Source organism: Lissotriton helveticus, chromosome 6, assembly GCF_964261635.1.
Source record: "Lissotriton helveticus chromosome 6, aLisHel1.1, whole genome shotgun sequence".
Classification (NCBI taxonomy): domain Eukaryota; kingdom Metazoa; phylum Chordata; class Amphibia; order Caudata; family Salamandridae; genus Lissotriton; species Lissotriton helveticus.
In genome coordinates, this window is record NC_136067.1 from 649451053 (window position 1) to 649476199 (window position 25147).

At 48.3% G+C, this 25147-nt stretch overlaps 1 protein-coding gene across 1 annotated transcript in view; it reads left to right on the forward strand.

Annotated features, from left to right (window-relative positions):
• Nucleotides 1–25147, forward strand: part of LOC144762435 (dynein axonemal heavy chain 5-like) — a 1437549-nt gene that overhangs the window by 605957 nt on the left and 806445 nt on the right. The window contains exon 43 of the mRNA XM_078647616.1: nucleotides 7932–8045. Coding sequence (XP_078503742.1) covers nucleotides 7932–8045 — 114 coding nt within the window. The remainder of the gene's footprint in view (nucleotides 1–7931; nucleotides 8046–25147) is intronic.

Here is a 25147-nt window from a genome sequence, read left to right on the forward strand (position 1 = left end):
TTTCACGCAGCAGGTTGCGCCGTCGGTGCGACATGCAACGTGACGCATCAATGGCACAAGGGGCTCATAAGTAAGCCCCAGAGTATCTTGCACTGGAGTCACTTTGACCTACATCACTTTGGCCTTCCAGCCCTCTTTAAATCCAGTAACATCACCAGCTCCTCCGACTACTGAATCGCTTATAGGAACTAAATAAATCAAGATTTACTGATTGGCAACCCACAGGTGTAGTAGTGGGCAGTCTGACTCTAAACTGTCTTTAAGGCACAGTGGGAACGCCAAGTCTCTAAACTTAGGTCTCCCATCAGAAATAAGTAACAAAATGATTCCCTAATCATTCAAGTATGTGATGGTATTGCAGCTCATTATCTAAACTGTATAACGTTCCACTCTTTAAAGAATGTTGCACTATGGAACTCTGCACTTTCAGTGACATTGCAGCATAAAATACTCGTGCACCAGTGCTGGTGTCCACAATCTATAATGAGAACTGTTATTCTGTGAATCAACCAGCCCTTACTGGATGATAGCTGATCAGGCTGACATGTTATGTGTAGCTCAGCTAAGTGTAGGCTAGAGGCCATGCTGCATTCGTGGTCTTCACCCTGCACATATCCCTGCATGTATCACTTTACACAGTACATGGCTCCACCAGATCCGATCAAGCACTTAACTTCCAATTGCCTTGCATTCAGGACAAATCCCCTCTCAATGGCTGGCCCTGCAAGAAGTCTTAGTGCACACTGTGTCTACCATAAAGAAAATAAATATCCTGCCTGTACCACGTAACCTGCGGAGCACAGCACTTAGTCGATTTTAGCTCCTTCCATTGAGGCATCACAGAGCCATGTTCAAAAGCTGCATACCTATTCGCCATTCAGTAGCACTTTTATAGACTGGAGTTTCACTATGACAGACTGCTGAGTGTTCCACTGAAGATGTCCGCAATTGAATGGTACCAAATAGAAAAAGAGAATATCTCCACATAAACACAACTTGTTCCTTCCACTTGCTGGTTCACACATAGCAAAAAAACATCACCACTCGTGTGGCACAAACAGTTTTAATGATTTCAATTCTGTCCTAACACACTGAAACTTTCTTAAGTATTGTTTGAGATTAGTTCAGTAGAATTTTCTAATAGCAAATCCATAATCATTCTTCTGAGTACACCCCAGCCTTACTGTAATACCGCATAGGAAATTTAGCTCCAGTGCCAGGAGTCTAAGCACTTTTCCACCTCATCCGTGCTTCCCAAAACTGTGAATGTTGCTTAATGCCCTAGTTTTCTGAACATCCATTTTGGCCAAAGTAATTTTTAATTCTGTTGATAAAGCATGAGCAACATTCTATAAACTCATATAGAGTCTGTGTCATCGAAAGTATCAAGTTCAGCCTGCATAAGATCCAGATTCACTGCAACATTATCCACCTTGGATGAAAGCCAAGTGACTTTCATTTGCAACAAGGTTGGTCTAGCAATTTAGACTGTTGCTGAGCCAGGCGATACCTCATCAGCCATATCTGGGCTTAACTTTTGAATGGGGGGAGTCTGCTTTAAAAAGAAAAAAAGAAGGCCCACAGTCTCTTTTGGCCCTGTCTGTTTCGCTGATATCAAAAGCGAAACAGGTTCCCACACTAGCCTTAAGGCTTGAGTGCTCATTGCTCCAGGTCCTGGATGACAACCAATGCTCCGAAATTGTTTATATAAGAGGCCAAGGAGTTAGACTGGCATAATTTACGTGATATGTTACAGACCTGGCAACTCACGCTGTGCCACACAATATCGGCTCCCTTCACAGTGCCACCAGTTGAGGAGCAGACATCACACCATGGCAGGGAAAACGAACTGACAATCACTATGAACAGTGGATTTCAAGCTCATATTATGGGGCTTTGAACTGCTGACATCCATTAAGGGTTGTGAAAACACCCCAGGCCATAAGTACCAGCCTCAGCAAACTTTTGTTTCTTCTTTTTGGAGAAGGAGGGTTTGGGGTGGGGTGGGGGCAAACATGCCTATTCGGTACTTCTCAGCACTGCCCTTCCAAGGCTCCCCCTTTTTGTTTAAGTTGGCAGGTATGTATGTTACACAATTAAAATGTGAAAGTTGCTTGTAATACAAGTGCTTGGCATAGATATGTTAATATGCTATATTTTTTCTGTCTTTCTTTTCCAAATGGCTTCCGTTAGACCTTCTATTTTGTACATCACTGATGCTTTAGTATACCACTCTGTCTCCTGGAAATATTGATAAATTCCCAGAATAAAAACATCTGGACTGAACAAGCACTTGCAAAGTGCATAGGTATGGCTGTATTGTGCCAACGCATATAAACACGGGCACGCATAAATTACGTTTAGGTGTGTTGCATTTGCACGTGTTGCTAACCACATTAAAGCCTACAATATTGGCTTTGCAAATACTGGGATGAAAGAAGCAACTAAGCATTGCTTTCTGTATAGCATGGCAAATGACCTTTACAATGCGTTCGTTACACCGCAATACATTTACATAGCGGTCATTACATTGCAAATTGTTACAACGACTTGCGCTGGATGACGCTCTACACTTAGGAATAGTATTATTTACTATTCCAACACCTTCCCTGCTGTTACACACACCGGAGTTGGAATAGTAAATCATTCTATTCCTAAGTCCAGCGCCTCTAGCGCAAGTCGTTGTAACGACTAGCGGTAATTACAGCGATGTAACGTACCGTGATGTAAATGATCGCGTTGTAACGTCACATATTCATATTATATAGAACTCATAGAGAAGATAAAGAATTGAATGTGACAAACAATGTGATAATTGAGTTTTCTACAACACTCAGCATCTTTTAGTAATGTCTTGGCTGAGTGTTGTATGTTACAATACCGAGTGCAAATGCATAGTGCTACAAAATATCATAGCCGCAAGGAAAGGGATGGGGAAACAAATATATATAATAGGGTAAAAACTGGGTCAAGGAAAATATAATAAAACAAATAAAACATTAAAGAAAAAAACAACAACAAAAAAACCACTATAAAAAAGGGAGAAGTAAATGAGTATTCGACAGGAAAAAAAGAAGAAAAAAAAAAGAAAAAAAAAGGAAAAAGGGGGATAAAATAACTGCTAAAGGAAAATGAAGGGAAGCATGGGAAAGAGGGGAAAGAAAAAAGGAAAAAGAAAGAAAGGAAGGAAGGGAGAAAAGAAGGAAAAAAAAGAAAAAAAAGGAAGGGAAAAGGAAACAAAAAAAAAAATCCCACTATCGGATCTCTTCCTCCCTTCTCCCTAAAATCATCTTTGATAAGAAGACCCGATCGGGACCAACTCTTTCTACGATCTATGCCTCATCACTCGGCACTTTTTGTAATCTAAGGGGGATTAATAACAATAACATATTTAACATAAAATAGAAATAAATACTCATCACCTATATAATATTGAGTATATTGACCGATAAATGAGATAACGAGGGCACCAGACAGGAGCACGTCGGGGGACCATAAACTGGCAAGACATCTAGCCAGAGTAAGTTGGGGGGGGGGGGTTCCAGGGGTGGGAGGGGGGGAAAAGCACAAAAAAAGGGTCCTCATATGCTAAATTTTAAATTCTTAAAAAACATTGATCCAAGGGTGCGATACAATAAATGTTTGGTTAAAACAGAAAATGATAGGCAGATAACCAGCAGGACAGCAGTAGAGCAGTTGGATGGCAAAATTAAATGATAGATATTAGATTTTTATCCTGGAACGTTAATGGTCTGCGAGTAAGGGCGAGAAGACATAAAATCATGCAGTACCTTAGAGACTCACCCGCGCAGATCATGGCGATCCAGGAGACACATCTAAATAAACAGGAGATTACGGACGTACTAATAAAATTGAAATGGGTGGATAAATTCATAAGTACAGACCACAACGCCAGTATTCGTGGGGCTGCCATTATTTTTAAATAGGGAGTAAGGGCTCAGATCGCGGACTGGAAAACGGATGCGAGCGGTAGATGGCTGATAGCTAATGTCCAACTAGACTCAAGGTGTCTTACTCTTGTTAGTTATTACGGCCCTAATCAGGATGACTCCTCTTATCTAAACATATTACAGAACCATCTGATTACCAGCTCGGACCCTATAATATGGATGGGAGATTTTAATCTAGTGCTAGATCCAAAATTGGATAAATCTCCCAGTTCCAGGGCTGTAGTGCAAAATAACATGAGGGATACGCTCCGGAGCTGCATGTCAAACCTGGGGCTAAACGATCTTTGGAGGCAAAGAGCCGGGAAAACCATGGGAGTCTCCTTCCATATTTATAAGTATAAACATAAATCGCAAATTGATTATGCCTTGTTTAGCCTCTCTCTAAAAGACCATATTAAAAATCTAATATATCTACCTCAGCATCTATCAGACCACTCAGCTATCCTCTTCTCGCTAATACTAGAGCAGGAACCTATTCATGCATCATGGTCCTTTGACCGAACTATATTATTAGAGGAAGAGGAAAGAGAACACCTCATATCTGAAACCGCCTCCTTTCTAGAGTGGAATATAGGCTCTGCCTCTCTGGAAAGTGTATGGGAGGCCTGGAAAGCTTATATAAGGGGCTGTATTACTAACAGGGCTTCATATAGGAAAAATAAATACAGAGAGGAGATCTTAACAATAGAGCAAGATTTGACTCGCTTGGAGTCGGCAGATCAAGTTCCCTCAGCTAAACAAGAGGAGAAAAGAGAATTAAAAGGTAAATTAGAAACGCTATTGCAAGAGAGACTGAATAAACAATGGCAGGCCAGTAAACTCTCGCACTTTGAATACGGCGAATCCGCTGGGAAATTGCTAGCTTGGAAAATAAAAGCCGACCAGACTAGAAATTATATTAAAGAAGTGAGAGTGACTGGAGAAACGGTCAATAGGAAGACTGATTTTAACATCGGTGAAGCCTTCAGTGATTTTTTTCGAAACATCTACACAGAAGAGATCAATACTAATTCTGAGGAAAGTTTGGAATGGCTGGATAAGGTAACTCTTCCGAAGCTAAACAGGCCCCAAAGGGAAAACCTCGATAAAGAAATAACAGAGACAGAAGTTGAAAATGTTATTAAACAGCTAAAACAGGGGAAGGCTGCTGGACCGGATGGTCTTCCGGGGGAATTATACCGGGTACTTAACTCTACCCTCACCCCGGTTCTAAGGATCCTATTTAATAATATATTAATAAGAGGCGAGACACCACCTAGCTCCTGGGGAGAAGCAAATATAGCCCTAATATTAAAAGCAGGTAAAGACCCAGCAGAGTGCGGATCATATCGTCCAATCTCGCTTCTCAATAATGATAATAAAATCTTTGTGTCAATTTTGGCCGCACGATTGGGTAGCGAGATTGGATCAATTATCCATCATGATCAAAAGGGGTTTATTAGAGGCCCACAACTGGCTGATTTAACATATGACTTAGTGGGAGCCATTGACATTGCCTCAACTTTTTCTCTACCCCTTGCAACCATGACACTTGACGCTACAAAAGCTTTTGATAGGGTCAATTGGTCCTATCTAAATGCAACAATGGATACATTTTAGGTCCTAAATTTTGCAGAGCGATAGGCCTACTATATATTAACCCTAGAGCCTGTCTGTTAGTCAATGGCCCGCGAACAAATCCCTTTAAAATTAGCAGAGGGACAAGGCAGGGGTGCCCCCTCTCCCCCTCCTTTTCAATTTGTACGTGGAGCCATTCGCTCAGTCCATAAGAGAAGATATTAACATCCCGCACTTCTCTTTTTCTGGATGGGAGAAGAAAGTTGGACTATATGCCGACGACATCCTCATCTACACAACGGACCCGGCCCTGGCATTTCCAACGGTTATAAAGAGGGCGGAGGAATTTGGGAAATTCTCTGGATATGAAATAAACGCCGGGAAGACAGAAATAATGGCCTGGAATATTACAAATTTTCAACTTCCGGTAAAACCCTCAATGAGATACTTGGGAATAACAATCACCAAAGATTTAAATCTTCTGGCTCAAAATAACATAGACCGGATTTCCCGTGAATCTAAAATCTTGATGAAATCCTGGTCCTTTCTCCCGCTTACCATCTATGGGAGAACCAGTCTGGTTAAAATGAGCATTCTCCCCAAATATACATTCATTTTTAATACCATCCCACTAACTTTTGAAACCAAACAACTTACAAAATGCCAACAAAATATTAACTCATTTATCTGGGGCTACAAGTCAAGCAGACTGGCGTGGAAGAAACTAAGAAGGAGAAGAGAAAAGGGGGGCTCGCCTTGCCAGACCTGGAATGCTACACTTGGGCGTTACATCTGACTCACTCCAGGATGCTACTTAGGATTCCGTTAGACAATGCAAATGGCAATATGTTTAAGGCAATGCTATTGGGTTCGGACCTTCCACTGAATGGCTTCTTGTTTAAGTTCGGCCATCAGAAATTCTTTAAAAAAGTTAGGCTAAAGTTACTACTGGGCCCCATAAAAGAATGGACACAAATTAAATCCAAAGCTGGGATAGGGTATTTCTCTAACTACGCACCGATTTGGGAGTTACTTGGGTTCGCACCACAATATACTGAGACAGTCAAAATGGTCCTACTGGACGCAGGTATAATACGGTGGGGGGAGTTAGTGGTAGAAGGATCCCTCATGAAATGGGAAACATTTAAGGTCAGGGTAACAACATCACTCTCCTGGCTTGTATATATACAACTGGCCAGCTGGCTGCGAACTCAAACTAAGAAAAAAACAACAATGGGTGAATACAGCTCCCTAGAAAACAACTTAGTGGAGAAACCCGCGGGAGGCAAGGAAGTTGCACTCTACTATTGGAACATCATAGATGATGGAGAGGGCGAGCTCAACCTTCTGGTAAAACTGTGGGGAGTAGAGGGAGAACTCCAGGCAGAGGACAGATGGGTAGAATCCTTTAGCATTCTCTACAAAATCATAAAGCCAGCATGGCTGAGGCGCAATCAATTCTTTACATTACATCGGGCGTATTACTCCCCCAAGAAACTCTCGAAATTCCAACCCGGGAAATGCTGCAGTAAATGCTCTTTCCCAGCAGCCTCAGACCTACATATGTTTTGGGAGTGTCCGAACATTGCTACTTATTGGCAAGAAATCAAGATATCACTCGAATCAATTCTCAGAATCTCTATCCCACTTTCATGGTCTTTAATCATCTTTGGCCTAAATGAGAACATTAAGGGATTAGAAAGAGAATTTCTATACTATGCTATTCTACTAGCAAGAAGAGAAATCTGTAAAAACTGGGTTAGTACGAACTCCCGACACATGCAGAGTGGCTGTCTTCATTATATGCAACATCGAAGGTAGATCTAGCTAGAATATGTAGTCCTCGTTCTGTGAGATTCTGGGACTTATTGATTGAGTTGAGACGGAATAATTAGCCAACCCGGGGTTTTTTTTTTCCTCCCCGGGTCCGATGATTAGGCCCAAATCTCCTTGTCCAATGGGAGGCACCCCATGCCATATTGCTGTCGGACTACCTGCCAATAAATGGCCCGAATGGAGATAGTTCGTGCAGGGTTCTTCATTGCCTGAGACATCTTGTCTGCCTCCCTGTGTATTAGAAGATCATTTGGTCTCTTGGTGATACAGAGGCGATCGGGTCTCGTGGTTGGAGAGCCCCTGGATCGACTATGTGGCCAATGAGGACAAAAAAATATATATATCATAGCCGCAACAGCGACTACCACAATATCATAAAGTTAAGTATAGATCCATTATTCTTAATTCCATATGAATCCATTTTGAAGATAAACATCTCTTTTTATTTTATATATTTATGTTCATGAAATTGTCAGCGATTTTTTGGATACAGTATTTAAGCATGATATTGAGTTTTATCTCAGGTCATTAAGTTTGCCTTCTGTCTAATTTGTTGTTGTTTTCCAGGCTGGTATTTCTCAAGATGGACCTCGCTCAGCTGTATACAGAGGACCCAATAAAGGCATGACTATTGTGGCTGTTACTGCCTCTGATGGTGAAGTTCTACAGTTGGATGAACAGGTTAACACAATTCTGCATGACACCTACTTTTATCCCTGAATTGAGATAATGATTTGATTATTCAGAAATTATTGCTATTTGTACATTCAAATGTACCTTACTCCCACTTCATAACTTTTGTGTTATCGTAATATTGTTGGATCAGTTACTGCCTCCTACGCTTTTTAACCTTTAGACACCTGGTATCACACATGTGTACCCTGAAGTCTATATGGAAACACTGTTGTTATCCCTTTCCTCAAATGTAAATGTCATAGGAGTCATTGCATTGCGGCCAGTACATCCAGAGTATTATTACATCTAGAATACCTTTGCTTCACATTTTTGCTGGCATTTACATATAGAAAAATGCCTCCAGAGGCCTAGGGGAGCCCACCCTAGGCCAAAAATAGTTTATGTGGAGAGGGGGCATATGGCCCCCCTCGTTGAGCTGCAAAAAACCCTAGAGAGCTCACCCCTAGGGTCGAGAATACTTACAATGGGGTTCCTGACCTATTAATGGCCCGAAACCCCATCCCTCTGGCCGGCTCACAAGGGCGCCTACCTAGTAAATAGTGGTTTCCCTGCCCGCACAAGCAGAGAAATCTGTGTTTGCGTTCACTTAGCAGGAGTATTTTCAAAACACCCACTAAACGGTAGCGAACACCAAGTCCACTTCTAGCTGGTGGGAGCTTTAAAAATGCTCCCACCCACTAGGAGCGAACCTTTGATCTGTTTCAGGGAACCAGAACAAAATATTGCTCCCACCTGCACAGAGCAGCATTAGAAGCGGCTCTCTCCGAACAGGAACAATACCTGCTCTCGCTGCATGCAGCAAGCTAGTTGGGGCAGCGGGAGGCTTGGGGACAGCGGTGAACTTGGGGCTCTCCGGACTGCCCCTTGTTGGTATATCGTGGGTGCCCTGCGTGGGCCCAACTTTAATAAATGTGTGCCCCTGGGTATGAGGTTGCTGGGGAAGATACCGACTTTAGGTGTGGGGGCCATGCAACCCCCACCTTAATTTTGAGACATGCCCCTGGGGATGGTGTCCCCAGGGCATAACCAGTCTCCAGGAGGTGGGTTGCAATACCCACTTCCCTTACTTATTAGAAATAACACTGGGGGATGGGTTCCCCAGGGCCCAAAAAAGGCTATGGGGGGGGCCTCAGTGGGTCTCCTCCCCTCTGGATGGGGTCCCCAAGGTCTAACGAGGCTCGGGTAGGGGGGCAATGCAATCCTTTTCTCATTTATTTAAATGAGTTGCCCTGGGCGATGGGGTCCAAGTGGCCCCCTCCCGTTCAATTAAAATAAATGGCCCTGGAGAATCGGGTCTCGAGAGCCTAACAAGGTTCTAGGAGGGGGGCTGCATGCCCCACCTTCATTTTTATTAATGGCCCTAAGGGATGGGGTCCCCAGTGCCTAACAAGGCTTGGGGTAGGGGACATGCACCCTCCTCCCCCATAATTAAAATAAATAGTCCTAGGAGATGGAGTGAACAACGGCCTAACAAGGCTCACTAAGGCAGGGCCACACTGCCCCGTCCCCTTTAATTAATAAAAAAAAAAGTCCCAGGAAATGGGGCCCCCAGGGTCGGGCCCTGTGTTCAACTCCCTGCCGGGCATAGTTGAAGGCAATGTACAGTGTGTGGTTGGTGTCAGGGCCTAGTCACAGGCCAGGCCTTGTGGTCAACCCCCATACTGTGCATGGCCAAAGGCCATGTGAAGAGTGGAGTTGGTTGTATGCGGGGGATCAGTTGTAGGGCCTCAGACTCTCTAGCCAATCCCCTGCCATGCAGGAGCGAAGGCCCTGTGTAGTGTGGGGTTGGCTCCCTTTATTGGAGCTGGATATATGACTTGGTCGCAGGCCAGGCCTTGTGGCCAACCCCCCACTGTGCACAGCCAAATGCCGTGCGCAACATGGGTTTGGCTGCATGTGGTGGGTGGTAATTAAATATTACTTTATGTTTAAAAAAAATTAAACATTTATTGACAAAACAAAGGTTAAAGTAACGTTCTAGTTGGGTGTGGTACACAGATCCGTTTTGTTAAAAAAAACTTCGAAATTCACTGGAAAAAGGTTAAAGTAATGTGATAGGTGAATATGTCAGTGATAACATTAACAATTTGAACACCCATGTAACGCCCCTTTGATGTAAAGTAATGCAAAACAGCATTTTGTGCTGTTTTGCACTAATTTTCCATACAAACCAACGCAAATACCAATTTGCTTTGGTTTGGTAATCCCCTAAAAGTTTTAGTGTTAAAAAAGTAAAGCTAACCTGATACTAAACTTTTGTGAATCTTAGCCTATGTATCGTAAGCAGCCTTGAGTTATTAGACAGAATTGTCTCAGCATGACATTTTCTAAGTAACATCAAAGACTGTGTTCACCAGATATTAAGCTATGCACCTGTGCGATGTTACAGGAAACCCATTTACCGCCACGAGATAGGGTTGCCTTTGCGAGCAGATGGGCCGGGGACCAAATTTTTTCTTCTTACTCCACATATGCGAGGGGGGTGGCTATCCTCATAGCCCGGACTGTACCGTTTCACAGATATGGGGACTTTGCTGATAGGGAGGGGAGATATGCACTGTTGTGGGGCAGACTAGGCCGTGACACTTATACATTTGTTGTGGCGTACGCGCCAAATGTGGATACGCCTGCATTTTTCACCACTCTATGGGGCAAAATACTGGCTGCGGGCTCCCGACACATCATCTGGGGTGGTGATTTCAATTTGGCGCTGGTTCCTCACTTAGATAGAGCTGATGGGGTGTGTTCCTATAAACCTAGAGCACGTGAGGCGCTAGAGGGAGTGATTGCGGAGGGGGAACTTCTGGACGCCTGGAGACACTTACACCCGTTAGGGAGGGAGGGCACACACTTTACCTCGCACACGGGAACATGGGCACGCTTGGACTATTTTCTGGTCACCAGGGAGATTGCCACGGAACTAGTGGGAGTGACTCACCTACCTAGGACGTACTCAGATCACAGCCCTGTTGTACTTCACCTTCACACCCCTGGGTGGGATAACCTGCGACCACGTTGGAGACTTCGCCCAGAAATCTTGCTGGACACTTTGTTTCGAACTGAATTGGGGGAGGAGATAGCTGCTTTTTTCCCCAGAAATAAGGGATCAGTTGATTCAATTGAACACATATGGGAGGCGTTCAAGGTAACCATCAGGGGTTATTGTATATCCAAGAGCTGCGGGGTATTACGTGACATCCTTCGTACTATTAGCACATTGGAGGAGGTGTTGGGTGCTCTGGAACATCGCATGGTGAATGAGTCTAGCCTTGAACTGCATGCTAGCTTCAGAGAAACGCTTTCGAGATTTGAGGAGGAGGCTGCTAGGGAATCCAAGTTCCGTGGCGGGCACTGGCAGGCCCGAAAATACTGTGAGGGTGATAGGCCTGGGAGGGTCTTGGCTGCACTCACTCAATCGCCACGTGACCGCAATATCATATTCGAACTTACAGATAAGCATGGCGCCACTATCAGGGACTCGGATGAAATTCTCAATTAATTCACAGCACACTACCTTTCACTGTACACTTCCACTGCAGAGCCTGCAACGATTTATGCTGACTACCTAAAGGATGTAGCATTGTGTTGGCTTAGCGATGGGGATAGAGCTTTCTTGGTGGCGCCTTTCGAGCTAGATGAGGTCCGCGACGCCATCATGTCTCTTCAGAATGGTAAGGCCCCAGGCCTCGATGGCATTCCTGCCGAATTTTATAAGGCGTACATCGATATTATGGCTCCTGTCCTACGCGTAGTCTACTCGGAATCCCTTGACGACGGCGTTCTACCCTGCTCTATGCGTGAGGTTGTCATCACCTCTCTCCTGAAGGCCGACAAGGACCCCAGCTCCTGTAACTCTTACCGCCCACTCTCCCTCCTAAACTGCAATGTAAAGATTCTTGCTAAAGTTCTGGCTACTCGGCTATCGCTGTTGATGACTAGAATTGTGCTGCCCGATCAATCTGGATTCGTGGCCGGCCGCTCTACGTCGCACAACCTTCGCACCCTGTTCTCTCTCCTGCGCACCGTACATCCTGAAACACCTGTCGCAGCGGTATTTCTCGATGCGACTAAAGCCTTTGACTCAGTCGAATGGCCTTATTTATTTTCTGTATTGGCAAGCATGGGGTTCCCACCCCTGTTTATATCCTGGGTTCGCCTGCTTTATACTCGACCTACGGCGAAAGTGTTGATAAATGGTCACCTATCACATCCTATTGACATTACCAGAGGCACGCGCCTGGGATGTCCACTCTCTCCCTTATTGTTTGCCAAAGCTGTTGAGCCTCTGACTTGCCGCCTGCGACAGCTTCATCGAGAGGGGGCGGTTCAATGCTTACAGCGGCACATAGACGTGTCCCTATATGCAGATAATATTACCCTATATGTCAAACGCCCCGAGATGCACCTCAATCCCCTACTTAGAGAGTTCATTATGTTTGGCGGAATGTCAGGAGTACACATCAACTGGTCCAAGTCCCAAATCTTCCCTTTAACGGAAGCGGTGGGTGAATTTCCCCTTGACTATCCATTGGAGTGGTGCCGGACGGACCTCCGCTACCTGGGGATACGTGTTTCCCGAGATAGGGAGGAGACACTGCGAGCCAACTATGGAGTGGCTATCACGAAACTGACTGCCTCCGTGGATCGCTGGCTCACCCTGCCGCTTTCCATGGCCGGCAGGGCGTTCCTTATTAAAATGGTTATCCTTCCCCAATTCCTTAATTTTTTTCTCAACATTCCCTATTTCCCCGGCGCTTTTTTTTTAAGACACTGAAGATGGAGCTGCGCAGGCTTTTCTGGGGAGGCAAGAGCCCACGGCTTAAATGGGCTACGCTTACTTTGCCTTACGACAAAGGAGGTTTCGATGTTCCGGACTTCGAGAAGTATTACCAGTGCGCACAGGCACATTTTGCCTACCACTGGATGGCTCCTACGCCGTACATGCCACATATTGCGATCGAGGACTGGATAGTACATCCCCTCCCACTTTCAGGATTACTTCACTGCCCAGAATCATCCATCACTACACCGAATACCTCTGTTTCATGCACGATGGATGCCTGGCGTCGTATGGCCAAGAGCGTGATGTGCCAGCTACCTTATTCACCGAAGTTGCCACTTACCTATCATCCGGGTCTCACTCTGTTGCGGGAACAAGGATTCCGCACCCTATGCGCAAAACTACGTGTCTCTTGCTGGGGTGACTTATTTGTTAATGGTCAGTTTAAAACGGCAGACCTTTTCTTTGCGACGCACAGTCACACCCCTCTAGAGCTTTTTTATTACATCCGACTACGTGCGGGGATGCGGGACATACTTCCTGAATTCCCGGACGAACCTGAGGTTTTGCCTCCGCTCCACTTCCTGTTATGCTCACGAGATGGGACTCACTTGGTGTCTGGCCTCTACCGTCAGCTCTGGGGTGCTGCGCCTATACCGGACTCCAGTGCTCGGGCACGATGGGCCGTTGAGCTGGCTACTGACATCACTGACGAGCAATGGCTGTACTGCTGTGCGCTCACCTCCCGCCTATCTGTCAGTAGCAGATTCATAATTATACATTACAAATTCCTACAAAGGGTGTACTGTACACCGGTACGAAAACACAGATTTGGCCTGGCGGAAGATGACCGTTGTGTACGCTGCTATGCCGCCCATGCGGATATTCTGCATTTGGCGTGGGAATGCCCACAGGTGGCCCTTTATTGGCAACAAGTGACGGATGCCCTTACGGACATGGCGGGAATTACTGTGCCCATGGACCCCCTGGTGAAGCTTCTCGGATATACTCAGCAGATCCCTAACTCTAGCCGGAAATTTGTCGACACCGCGCTCCTTTTGGCCAAAAGACAGGTGGCCAGTAGATGGGGCCGAGGAAGGGCGCCCAAATTTAAGGACTGGCTGGCGGACTTGACCTACTGTCAAGACCAACATAATACATTCGCCGACTTATTACCTACGTCCTGTAAGCCTAGGGACATATGGGGTCCCCTGGTGTGCTACCTGCTCCAACGACCGGTTGGGGTGGATACACCTGAGGAGAGCCTTGCTGCTCTTTGATGCCACATCATACAGCCCTGGTGCGGGTCTTCACTCTTGCTACTACATCCACATATCATCGTGGTTGGCATGGGACGGGTGGTGGTCCCCAGGGCTAATCATGGCTGCTGGAGGGGAGCCGTCACCTATAACAAACTGCTGAAATTCAGCAGATATTATTACCTGAGCTAACTGTAAATTACGCCCCACAATGCACTGCTTCTGATCTCATATATCACCTCACTCATGACATGGTCAGTGACATCACTGAAGGCATCTCGAATGACATCAATGATGACCTCACTCATGACATCATAAAGTAAATGTATGTCTTTTTTAAATGTGTATGGGTGCTAAACATATATACTAACCTATGACAAAAGTTAGAATAGTATATATTTGTACTACTAATGAGTGATGCTGTCTCTAACATGTTTGATCTGAGTGGGTGTGTGACTGTAGCTGTGTGTGAGTGGCTGTATGGGTGTGTGAGAGCATGCATGCGTGACTATGAGTGAGTGAGTGAATTTCTGACTAAGTCTGTTGATGAGTGAGTGAGTGGTTGTATTAATAGTTGTATGGGTGTGGTATTGGGTTTCTGAGTTGTTGCATAGGTATGTGAGTGAGTATGTGAGTGGGTTTGTGTGTGTGAGTGGTTGAATGGGTGTCTGAGTGTGGGTGTGAGTGGTTGTATGGGTGTATAAGTAGGTATGTGAGTAGCTGTGTGGCTGAGTGAGTATGTGAGTGAATGTTGCTAAGTGAATGGGTGATGTCAGTGGCTGTATGAATGAGTGTATGGGTGTGTCAGTGGCTGTATGGGTGAGTGAGTGGCTATGTGAGTGACTGTATGGGTGAGTGAGTGGGTATCTAAAAGACTGTTGAGTGACTGACTGGGTGAGTAAAATGGGGTATGGGTGAGTGAGGGGCTGTTTCAATGAGTGTTTGGTTAAGTGTTCTGGTGTGTGAATGATTATATTGGAGAGTGAGTGCCTTTGTGAATGACTATATGGGTGATAAGCACATATGAGAGTGTGTGTATGGATGCGTGAATGGGTATGTCAGTGGTTATGTGGGTGTGTGAGTGCTTGTATGGTGAGTGAGTGGCTGTATTGAGAGACTATATGAGTCATTGAGTGGGTTTGTGAGTGACTAGGTAAATAAGTAAGTGTGTGCGTTGTTGTATGGGTGATTGTGTGGCTATGTGACTGGCTGTATGGGTGAGTGACATGCTGTATGAGTGTGTGAGTGGATGTACGAGTGAGTGAGTGGCTCTATGGAAGAGGGAGTGGGTGTGTGAGTATTGGTATGGATCTGTGAATGGGTATGGGAGTGGTTGTGTGGGTGTGTGTAGGCATATAAGAGGTTGTATGAGGGTGTAAGTGGGTGAGTGGTTCTTTAGATGATATAATGAGAGATGTCTTCAGTGATGTCACTGACCATGTCATGAGTGATGTAATATGCGAGTTCATAAGCAGTGCATTGCCGAGGAGTAAGTTATAGTTAGCTGAGATAACTACAGCTGCAGATTTTTCACTGGTTTTGAATGAGGGAAACCTGAGCCTAACTATAGCATCCCTGTAACCTTTTGTTTTTTTTGTGAATTTTCAAAGTTTTTTAAAATTATATTCCCTAACTATTACGCCCCTGTAACCTTTGTTTTTAACGTGAAATCCTAAGGTTTTTTTAATTCTATTTCCTAACTATAAAGTCCCTGTAACCTTTGTTTTTTTAAGTGAATTTTGATGGTGTTTAACGAGTATTCATGTTTCAGAGTGGTAGAGAAAGGGTGTGGGGCCTCTGACTAGCTCTGAGGAATCCTGCTGTGTGGGACTTACTGAGCTAACAAGAGGTCTTCTTGGCCCCCAAGGACCCTCAGCATCCAAGAGGATTTGCAGAGTGGTGGAGAAAGGGGGCGAGCCTTAAACCAGCTCACAGCAATCGCACTGTGTGGTACTTACTGGATGTAACAGGTGGGGTTCTTGGCCAGCAAAGACCCTCAGCATTCACAGTGACTTCACCCCCAAACCAGTGGTGCTCTAGGAGGCTCGTTTGCACAGTATTGGAGAAAGGGGGCATGGCCTCCGAAAACCTCTCATCAATCCCATTGTGTTGGGCTCACTGGAAATAACAGGAGGGGTTCTTGACCCTCAGCAGCCAAGTTGTGCACCAGGAGGCATCTTTGCAAAGTGGTGGAGAAAGGGGGCACAGACTCTGACCAGCTCTCAGGAAACCTGCTGTGTGGCACTTACTGAAGCTAACAAGAAATCTTCTTGGCACCCACGGACCCTCAGCATCCAAGAGGACGTCATCCCCCAACAAGTAGTGTGCCAGGAGGTTCATTTGCAGAATGTTGGAGAAAAGGGGCAGGAACCTCCAAGCAGCTCTCTGCAGTCGCACTGTGTGGGACTTACCTGAGGTAACGGGAGGGGTTCTTGGCCCCCAAAGACCATCAACACCCAAGGGGACTTCATTCCCCAACCAGTAGTGCTCTAGGAGGTGTGTTTGCAGAGTGGTGGAGAAAGGGACGTGGCCTTCGAAGACTTCTCAGCAGTCCCACTGTGTGTGACTTACTTGAGGTAACATGAGGAGTTCTTGGCCCAGAGAACCCTCAGCACCCAAGGGGACCTCAACCCCCAAGTAGCAGTGTGCCAGGATGCGCGTTTGCAGAATGGTAGTTAAATCAATCAATCAATACATTTGTAGAGCGCGCTACTCACCTGTGAGGGTCTCAAGGCGCTGGGGGGGGGAAGTGCCGCTACTGCTCGAAGAGCCAGGTCTTGAGGTGTTTCCTGAATGTGAGGTGGTCCTGGGTCAGTTGTAGGTGGGCTGGGAGGGAGTTCCATGTCTTGGCCGCCAGGTAGGAGAATGATCTTCCTCCGGCGGTGGTTCTTCGGATCCGTGGGACGGTGGCGAGGGCGAGGCTGGCGGAGCGGAGTTTGCGTTTTGGAGTGTAGAACGTGAGGCGGTTGTTGAGGTATTCGGGGCCTATGTCGTGGAGCGCTTTGTGTGCGTGGGTGAGGAGCCTGAACGTGATCCTTTTGCTGACGGGGAGCCAGTGCAGGTCTATCAGGTGGGCTGATATGTGACTGTGGCGGGGGATGTCGAGGATGAGTCGTGCGAATGCGTTCTGTATGCGTTGGAGTCTTTTCTGAAGTTTGATTGTGGTTCCTGCATATAGGGCGTTCCCGTAGTCTAGTTGGCGGGTGACGAGGGCCTGGGTGACCGTCTTTCTAGTTCCGGTAGGGATCCACCGGAAGATCTTGCGGAGCATGCGCAGGGTGTTAAAGCATAAAGATGAGATGGCGTTGACTTGCTTGGTCATCGTAAGAGAGGAGTCCAGGATGAATCCCAGGTTGCGTGCGTGGTCAGTGGGTGTCGGTGCGGTGCCCAGTTCTGTGTGAGTCGTCCCAGGCGGATGGGGATGGTCCGAGGATGAGGACCTCCGTCTTGTCTGAGTTCAGTTTCAGACGGCTGAGTTTCATCCATTCAGCGACGTTTTTCATTCCTTCCTGGAGGTTGAGTTTGGCGGTGGCTGGGTCTTTGGTGAGGGAGAGTATCAACTGGGTGTAGTCGGCATATGAGATGATGTTGAGGTTGTGTTTGCGTGCAATGGTGGCGAGGGGGCTCATGTAGATATTGACGAGGGTTGGGCTGAGCGATGAGCCTTGGGGTACGCCGCAGATGATTTCGGTGGCCGCGGAGCGGAAGGGAGGGCGGCGAACATCCTGGGTTCTGTCGGAGAGGGCTTTGCCTTGGATCCCGGCATTGTGGAGGCGGGTTATTAGGGTGCGATGGCAGACTGTATCAAAGGCGGCTGAGAGGTCTAGGAGGATGAGGGCGGTGGTTTCCCCGTTGTCGAGTAGGGTCCTGATGTCGTCGGTGGCTGTGATAAGGGCGGCCTCGGTGCTGTGGTTGGCTCGAAATCCGGACTGGGATGGGTCGAGGAATCCATTGGCCTTGAGGAATGCGGTCAGCTGTTTATTGACGATCTTCTCGATCACTTTCACCGGGAAGGGAAGAAGAGAGATGAGGCGGAGGTCTTTAGGGTCCGCTGTGGGTTTCTTCAGTAGGGCGTTGATCTCTGCGTGTTTCCAGCTCTCGGGGAAGGTGGCGGACGTGAGGGAGTTGTTTATGATGTTCCGTAGGTGGGAAGCGATGATGGTGTTGGCTTTGTTGAAGATGTGGTGAGGGCATGGGTCGGAAGGAGAGGCGGAGTGGATGGTGTTCATAGCGTGGGCGGTGTCTTCGGTGCTGATGGGAGTCCAAGCACTGAGGGTGGTTGTAGGGGGTGTTGGTTCGGTGGCTGGAGGTGGAGTCTGGGTGCTGAAGCTGTTGTGAATATCGGTGATCTTGAGGTGGAAGAACGTGGCGAGGGAGTTGCAGAGGTCTTGCGACGGTGTGATGTCGTTGCTGTTGGCTTTGGGATTGGAGACCTCTTTTACAATGCTGAAGAGTTCCTTGCTGTTGTGTGTGTTGTTGTCCAGCCGTTCTTTGAACGATGTCTTTTTGGTGGTGCAGATCAGCTGGTGGTGTTTGAGGGTGGCGTTCTAGAGGGCTGTCATGTTTTCTGTCGTCTGTGCGCGGTGCCAGGCTTTCTTGAGGGATCTGCAGGACTTCTTTGATTCTTTAAGGTCGTCGGTGAACCATGTTGTTTTCCTGTTGCCGGGCTTGCCTGGAGGGTTCTTCAGTGGTGCAAGGGCGTCGGCGCAGTTGACTATCCACTGTGTGAGGTTGCGGGCTGCGTCGTTGGTGTTAGTGGTGGTGATAGGTGGGTTCTGGCTCAGTGATGTGGTTAGCTGGTCTGCGGTGACTTTGCTCCAGCATCTACAGGGGATCTGTTGCGGGCGGTGGTGGGATGTGGTCTTCTTAAAGGTGAAGTGGATGCAGCTGTGGTCGGTCCAGTGTAGTCCAGTGGAGTGGCTGAAGGCAGCGTGGCTGCTGGCAGAGAAGATGGGCTCGAGCGTGTGGCCGGCGTAGTGGGTGTGGGTGTTCACCAGTTGCTTGAGTCCGAGATTGGCGAGGTTGGCAAGCAGGGTGGTGGTGTTGCTGTCATTGTTGTTCTCCAGGTGGAAGTTCAGGTCCCCTAGGAGGATGTAGTCTGATGAGGCGAGGGCATGTGGGCTGATGAAGTTGGCGATGGCTTCACTGAATTGTGTACGTGGGCCTGGGGGTCTGTAGACAAGGGGTCCTCTGAGGGTGGTCTTGGGGTCGGTGTGGATCTGGAAGTGTAGGTGTTCGGCGGTGGTGAGGGCATTTTCGGAGTCGGTCGTGACGTCGATGGTGTTCCTGTAGATGATGGCGATTCCTCCTCTGGTTTGGTTGACATGGTCCTTTTGGGTGATCTTGTAGCCGTCCGGGATGGCTGCGGCGATGTCGGGGGATAAGGAGGCGTTCATCCAGGTTTCTGTGAGGAAGGCGACGTCTGGTGCTGTTGTGTCGAGGAGGTCCCAGAGTTCGACGGCGTGCTTGTGGACGGAGCGGGTGTTGAGCAGGATGCACTTGAGTTGGTTGTTGTTGTTGCCTGGTCTGGGTGGTGGGATGTAGGATCGGACGCAGGTGAATTTGCAGGTTTGGCAGTAGAAGGGTCCATGGGTGCGCTTCGGAGTGGCTTGGTAGCAGGCGGCTGGTCGGCCGGTGTTGAGTGCGTGGAGGGTGGTGGTGTCGTATCTCAGTCGGGTTTCTTGGTTTCGGCGGGGGACAGGGGTTCTGGCGCTGGGCGCGGTCCAGGCACGAACGGGCGCAGACGGGCCTGCCTTTGGTGCGCCAGCGGTGCGGCCGCTGCGCGCGGCCTCCATAAGAAGGGTTATGGGAGGGAGGAGCAGCTGGGAGGCGAGAGCGGGGTGGCGAACGGGGATCGAGGGGGGCGGGCCGCAGGGTGGCACCGTCGGGAAGCGCGATTGAGGGGAGCGGGTGGGGGGCAGAGGGGGAGAGTGCACAGGGACTAGGGGCGACTAAGCAAAAGAGAGAGGAGACCAATAAAGTTCAAAGGAAAGGCAGGAAAAAAAAGGCACAGAAGGAAAATAAGGAAAAAAGCAGTCTGAGGCAGACGAGAGGACTGCAGCAATCAAAGGCGACACAGCTGGCGGGCCGAAGACGGCTGTAATGCCAGAAACCGGTCCCCGGAAGCTTGTTTCCTTTCCAGTGAAGAATTGGCTTGGTAGTTTGGTCTGCCCTGTTCCCATGATGCACTGGGCCAGGGACAGACTAATTTGCATATAGCCAGGTTCTGAACTGGGATGGTGCAGTGAGCTAAAAAACGGTGATGAATCAAGCCCTGATCTGTTGACTGGGTAGGAGTGTTCTGATTAACTCAGATACTCTGTCCATCACCACCCCCTTTTTGTAATTATTTTGGCCACTATGAGTGTGGAAGGGTATGCTCAGACATGAGTCCCTTGCTCATTGCACCATCAGGATTCAAGCAAGCCGGGCCGAAGACGGCTGTAATGCCAGAAACCGGTCCCCGGAAGTTTGTTTCCTTTCCAGTGAAGAATTGGCTTGGTAGTTTGGTCTGCCCTGTTCCCATGATGCACTGGGCCAGGGACAGACTAATTTGCATATAGCCAGGTTCTGAACTGGGATGGTGCAGTGAGCTAAAAAACGGTGATGGATCAAGCCCTGATCTGTTGACTGGGTAGGAGTGTTCTGATTAACTCAGATACTCTGTCCATCACCACCCCCTTTTTGTAATTATTTTGGCCACTATGAGTGTGGAAGGGTATGCTCAGACATGAGTCCCTTGCTCATTGCACCATCAGGATTCAAGCAAGCCGGGCCGAAGACGGCTGTAATGCCAGAAACCGGTCCCCGGAAGCTTGTTTCCTTTCCAGTGAAGAATTGGCTTGGTAGTTTGGTCTGCCCTGTTCCCATGATGCACTGGGCCAGGGACAGACTAATTTGCATATAGCCAGGTTCTGAACTGGGATGGTGCAGTGAGCTAAAAAACGGTGATGGATCAAGCCCTGATCTGTTGACTGGGTAGGAGTGTTCTGATTAACTCAGATACTCTGTCCATCACCACCCCCTTTTTGTAATTATTTTGGCCACTATGAGTGTGGAAGGGTATGCTCAGACATGAGTCCCTTGCTCATTGCACCATCAGGATTCAAGCAAGCCGGGCCGAAGACGGCTGTAATGCCAGAAACCGGTCCCCGGAAGCTTGTTTCCTTTCCAGTGAAGAATTGGCTTGGTAGTTTGGTCTGCCCTGTTCCCATGATGCACTGGGCCAGGGACAAACTAATTTGCATATAGCCAGGTTCTGAACTGGGATGGTGCAGTGAGCTAAAAAACGGTGATGAATCAAGCCCTGATCTGTTGACTGGGTAGGAGTGTTCTGATTAACTCAGATACTCTGTCCATCACCACCCCCTTTTTGTAATTATTTTGGCCACTATGAGTGTGGAAGGGTATGCTCAGACATGAGTCCCTTGCTCATTGCACCATCAGGATTCAAGCAAGCCGGGCCGAAGACGGCTGTAATGCCAGAAACCGGTCCCCGGAAGCTTGTTTCCTTTCCAGTGAAGAATTGGCTTGGTAGTTTGGTCTGCCCTGTTCCCATGATGCACTGGGCCAGGGACAGACTAATTTGCATATAGCCAGGTTCTGAACTGGGATGGTGCAGTGAGCTAAAAAACGGTGATGGATCAAGCCCTGATCTGTTGACTGGGTGGGAGTGTTCTGATTAACTCAGATACTCTGTCCATCACCACCCCCTTTTTGTAATTATTTTGGCCACTATGAGTGTGGAAGGGTATGCTCAGACATGAGTCCCTTGCTCATTGCACCATCAGGATTCAAGCAAGCCGGGCCGAAGACGGCTGTAATGCCAGAAACCGGTCCCCGGAAGCTTGTTTCCTTTCCAGTGAAGAATTGGCTTGGTAGTTTGGTCTGCCCTGTTCCCATGATGCACTGGGCCAGGGACAGACTAATTTGCATATAGCCAGGTTCTGAACTGGGATGGTGCAGTGAGCTAAAAAACGGTGATGGATCAAGCCCTGATCTGTTGACTGGGTAGGAGTGTTCTGATTAACTCAGATACTCTGTCCATCACCACCCCCTTTTTGTAATTATTTTGGCCACTATGAGTGTGGAAGGGTATGCTCAGACATGAGTCCCTTGCTCATTGCACCATCAGGATTCAAGCAAGCCGGGCCGAAGACGGCTGTAATGCCAGAAACCGGTCCCCGGAAGCTTGTTTCCTTTCCAGTGAAGAATTGGCTTGGTATTTTTGTTTTCCCTTTTCCCATGATGCACTGGGCCAGGGACAGACTAATTTGCATATAGGCAGGTTCTGAACTGGGATGGTGCAGTGAGCTAAAAAACGGTGATGGATCAAGCCCTGATCTGTTGACTGGGTAGGAGTGTTCTGATTAACTCAGATACTCTGTCCATCACCACCCCCTTTTTGTAATTATTTTGGCCACTATGAGTGTGGAAGGGTATGCTCAGACATGAGTCCCTTGCTCATTGCACCATCAGGATTCAAGCAAGCCGGGCCGAAGACGGCTGTAATGCCAGAAACCGGTCCCCGGAAGCTTGTTTCCTTTCCAGTGAAGAATTGGCTTGGTAGTTTGGTCTGCCCTGTTCCCATGATGCACTGGGCCAGGGACAGACTAATTTGCATATAGCCAGGTTCTGAACTGGGATGGTGCAGTGAGCTAAAAAACGGTGATGGATCAAGCCCTGATCTGTTGACTGGGTAGGAGTGTTCTGATTAACTCAGATACTCTGTCCATCACCACCCCCTTTTTGTAATTATTTTGGCCACTATGAGTGTGGAAGGGTATGCTCAGACCTGAGTCCCTTGCTCATTGCACCATCAGGATTCAAGCAAGCCGGGCCGAAGACGGCTGTAATGCCAGAAACCGGTCCCCGGAAGCTTGTTTCCTTTCCAGTGAAGAATTGGCTTGGTAGTTTGGTCTGCCCTGTTCCCATGATGCACTGGGCCAGGGACAGACTAATTTGCATATAGCCAGGTTCTGAACTGGGATGGTGCAGTGAGCTAAAAAAACGGTGATGGATCAAGCCCTGATCTGTTGACTGGGTAGGAGTGTTCTGATTAACTCAGATACTCTGTCCATCACCACCCCCTTTTTGTAATTACAGCTGGCAGCGGGGCAGCGACGGCACAGGGGGACTGTGTGGCGGCTGAGGGGGGCGACCTACCTGGTGACAGGGTCAAAGGTCGCTCCCTTCACCGCCGCGTGGCCTCCATAAGAAGGGCTAAGGGAGGGAGGAGCAGCTGGGGGGCGGGAGCAGGGTGGCGAATGGGGCTCGAGGGGTGTGGGGCCACAGGGTGGCAGCGGCGGGAAGCGCGAAGGAAGGGAGCCGGTGGGGGGGGAGTGCATGGGCACTAGGGGCGACGGAGCAAAAGAGAGAGGAGACCAATAAAGTTAAAAGGAAAGGCAGGAAAAAAAAGGCACAGAAGGAAAATAAGGAAAAAAGCAGTCTGAGGCAGACGAGAGGACTGCAGCAATCAAAGGCGACACAGCGGGCAGCGGCGGCACAGGGGGACCGTGTGGCGGCTGAGGGGGCGACCTACCTGGTGACAGGGTCAAAGGTCGCTCCCTTCACCACCGCGCGGCCTCCATAAGAAGGGCTGTTGGAGGGAGGAACAGCTGGGAGACGGGAGCGGGGTTGCGAATGGGGCTCAAGGGGGGTGGGGCCGCAGGGTGGCAGTGGCGGGAAGTGCGAGGGAGCGGAGTGGGTGGGGGCAGGGGGGAAGGGCACGGGCAGTAGGGGCGACGGAGCAAAAGAGAGAGGAGACCAATAAAGTTAAAAGGAAAGGCAGGAAAAAAAGGCACAGAAGGAAAATAAGGAAAAAAGCTGTCTGAGGCAGATGAGAGGACTGCAGCAATCACAGGCAACACAGCGGGCAGCGGCGGCACAGGGGACCGTGTGGTGGCTGAGGGGGCGACCTACCTGGTGGCAGGGTCAAAGCGTTCAGGGCCGCCAGCGACTTGCCATGCGGCTTTTTAAAAAGAAAAATGTTTCAGTAAGGAAGAGGTCCATGGTCCCCCCTTCCCTGGGATGCCCTTTTTAAAAAAGAAATGTAGGCAGGGGGGCTCCAGGGCTGAATTCAGCCTCTGGGACCCCTAACCTGACTTTGTATTATTTTATAAATTAGTTGCCCCCTCCCAGGCCTGTTTCAACCCCATGGACCCCAACCCCTGGGGCCTGGCCTTTATTCTGGGTGCCCGGGTCCCACCCAGGTCCCTTTCGGCTCCCTTCCTCCTGCAGGAGCCGGCATTGCTTTTAGACAGAGGGAGTTGCTGAGCATGCTGCTCTCTGTGTCTAAAAGCAATTCTGCTACTCTTCCAGCAAGCGAGAACGGTAAAGCTCCCACCAAGCCACAGCAAACAGCTATGTGGGCACCCCAGGATGACTTAGCAGCAGATGAACCTGGGTGGGTGGCGGTCCCCAGAGCCAATATTGGCTCCAGGAGGAGGGCTGTGCGGCTCCCCTCCATTCTAGGATTTTTCACCGGGGGGGGGGGGGGCGTCCTTATGTGGGAGGGTCCGGGCACCCCTGCATTGTTTTCATGAAAAGGCCTAGAAGGTGGTGGGCCCCATGGCTGGGGCTCTAAGAGCCCCCCCCATTTAAACATAAATAAGCCCCAGGAAGGTGGTGTCCCCGGGGCAGCAGGGGAGGCCATACGGGCCTCCCCCACATTCATTTAAAAGATGCTGCTGGGAAGGTGGTGGTCCTTGGAGCATTAATAAGCCTCTGAAGGGGGGGGGGGCTTCTTTATTACTAAAATGCCACAAGGACCTGGCCTACCCAGGAACCCCTGCTTCATTTCTTAGAAAATGTTCGGCAGGATCCACTAATCCAATGGGACTCCAGATGAAAATTAAAAAATTAAAAAACAAATGTTTTTTGTGACTCCTCTAAAAGGCCTACGGGGTCAGGGTATTTCTATCTGCTCCCTTTTCTTTTTTTAAATTTTTTTTCTGGGACCTAAGATGACTTCCAACTGTTCCTAGTTCGAAGTACTGGCAGCCAATCAGATCTCAGCACGAGATCGGGCGGGGTCGCGGATCCTATAT